This window comes from Eurosta solidaginis, chromosome 2, assembly GCF_040869045.1.
Source record: "Eurosta solidaginis isolate ZX-2024a chromosome 2, ASM4086904v1, whole genome shotgun sequence".
NCBI lineage: Eukaryota > Metazoa > Arthropoda > Insecta > Diptera > Tephritidae > Eurosta > Eurosta solidaginis.
In genome coordinates, this window is record NC_090320.1 from 182,893,913 (window position 1) to 182,896,326 (window position 2,414).

At 39.1% G+C, this 2,414-nt stretch overlaps 1 protein-coding gene across 1 annotated transcript; it reads left to right on the forward strand.

Annotated features, from left to right (window-relative positions):
• Positions 1–350: 350 nt before the first annotated feature.
• Positions 351–2,084, forward strand: SerRS (Seryl-tRNA synthetase). The gene has a single exon (XM_067766532.1). The coding sequence runs from the start codon at positions 399–401 to the stop codon at positions 1,890–1,892; it is 1,494 nt and encodes a 497-aa protein (XP_067622633.1). The 5' UTR covers positions 351–398; the 3' UTR covers positions 1,893–2,084.
• The last annotated feature ends 330 nt before the right edge of the window (positions 2,085–2,414 follow it).

The following is a 2,414-nucleotide window of genomic DNA, read 5'->3' on the forward strand; positions in this document are numbered from 1 at the left end:
AGGTCGTGGCTATGGGTCCAAGACATCTCATCCTCAAGATATGAGGAAGGAGAGTTCCACACTCTTTTGCCCAGATTGAAAAAAGATGGTGCAAAATTCTTTGCATGTATTCTTATGAGGCAATTCACACCTAGCGGCAGCAGTACTGCGCGACACTTCCCAAAGCGGATTTTTTGCATAGTTGATCAAATTTGCCGCGCTGTGCCGGGTCGCGCAGTGCTGCTGACGCTAGGTGTGAATTGCTTCATAAGAATACATGCAAAGAATATTTTGTAGTGCAGTGCTGCGTAGTGCAGCCTAATGTGGCCTTACCTTAAAAACCATCGAAAATGTTCTGGGTAATATTCCACCCCTAGTTTTAGCCACGTTCGTGATTCACTTAACACAAATTTTCTAAAATGGTCTTGGATTTGGACTTATTTCGAAGCGATAAGGGTGGAAACCCACTTGCTATCAGGGAAAATCAAAGAAAACGTTTCAAAGATTTAGCGCTGGTAGATACGGTCATTGAAAAAGACACTGAGTGGAGACAGAGAAGGCACCGAGCAGACAACTTAAACAAAGCAAAAAACCAGTGCAGCAAGGTCATCGGGGAAAAAATGAAACAGAAAGAACCTCAAGGAGATATGAGTGCAGATATTCCAACATCAATCAAAGAAAGTCTAACAGATTTGAACTCCGAAACTTTACGGCAATTGACTGTGAATCAAATCAAAAACGTTCGCTTACTAATCGATGAAGCAATGACGGATAACGAGCTCTGCCTCGAACAAGCAGAAGAACTACGCAATAGCGCACTGCGGGAGGTTGGTAACCATTTGCACGAATCTGTTCCAGTGTCAAATGATGAGGATGAAAATGTTGTTGAGCGAAAGTTTGGAGACTGTACACGGCGAGGAAAATACTCGCACGTCGATCTTATTGTAATGATAGACGGAATGAATGCCGAAAAGGGAGCTGTAGTGTCAGGCGGTCGTGGATATTTTTTAACTGGTCCAGCTGTATTTCTCGAGCAAGCCCTAATACAACATGCACTGCATATGCTAAGCAATCGTGGCTACACTCCTATGTACACTCCGTTTTTTATGCGTAAACAAATTATGCAAGAAGTCGCACAACTATCTCAATTTGATGAGGAGCTATATAAAGTAATAGGAAAAGGAAGTGAACATTGCGATGAGGCTGGAACGGATGAAAAATATCTCATTGCGACTTCCGAACAACCAATTGCGGCATTTCACCGTGATGAGTGGCTTCCCGAATCTTCACTACCAATAAAATATGCTGGATTGTCCACTTGCTTTCGTCAGGAGGTTGGTTCACATGGACGTGACACTCGCGGTATCTTCCGTGTTCATCAATTTGAGAAGATAGAACAGTTCGTACTTACTTCTCCACATGATAATAAATCGTGGGAGATGATGGATGAAATGATTGATAATGCAGAAAAATTTTGTCAGTCTTTGGATATTCCATACCGTATTGTAAACATTGTATCAGGAGCGCTTAATCATGCTGCTTCGAAGAAACTAGACTTGGAAGCATGGTTCAGTGGAAGCGGTGCATTCCGGGAACTTGTTTCTTGTTCAAACTGTCTCGATTATCAGGCCCGAAGATTGCTTGTTCGCTATGGCCAAACCAAAAAGATGAATGCATCGGTAGATTTTGTGCACATGTTAAATGCTACGATGTGTGCAACAACACGTGTTATATGCGCTTTGTTAGAAACTCATCAAACTGAAACGGGGGTGCGTGTTCCGAACCCGCTGAAGAAATATATGCCTGAGAAATATCGTGAGGAAATTCCTTTTGTAAAGCCAGCACCAATCGAAGTAGAAAGAGCAGGCGTTGCTAACAAGAAAGGAAAAGGAAAAAATGAACCTGCAGCTTAAGATTTTACCACTATTCGGCCATTAAAAATATATATGAATATGACTAACTTTATTGAATATGAGAATGTATGTGTTTATTTGATTACTAAGGAATTGTGAAAGTTGACACATGTTTAGGAATATTAGTGTGATTCCTAATACTTTATTTGTTAAATATCTTGCGAAATACAATATTTGTTGTCATCTCAAGAGCGAATCAAAAAGTAATTATTGTCAATGTGTTGGTTACATTTCATGATTCAATTCCCAGCCAGCATTTTTTGAAAATTTTAATCAAAAAATATTTAAATATCATACCCCAAGATGATTAAAAACGTTCAAATTTAAAAGCATTTTAGGTTCGAAAATTAACGTATCGTCGGGAGAAAAATGTACCATAAATGTGATTATTCTTGAATAATCATTTATGATTCCTATTTCGAAACGCTTTTTATTCATATTTGATATCATTGTAAAATTGAGCTTTAATAGTTTTAGAGTAATATTTCACTGCTTTTCACAGTGATTTTCTGATCATATTCG

Excerpts from the sequence above, each read along its gene's own strand:
- SerRS (XM_067766532.1), top strand. The coding sequence starts at position 399 with ATGGTCTTGGATTTGGACTTATTTCGAAGCGATAAGGGTGGAAACCCA.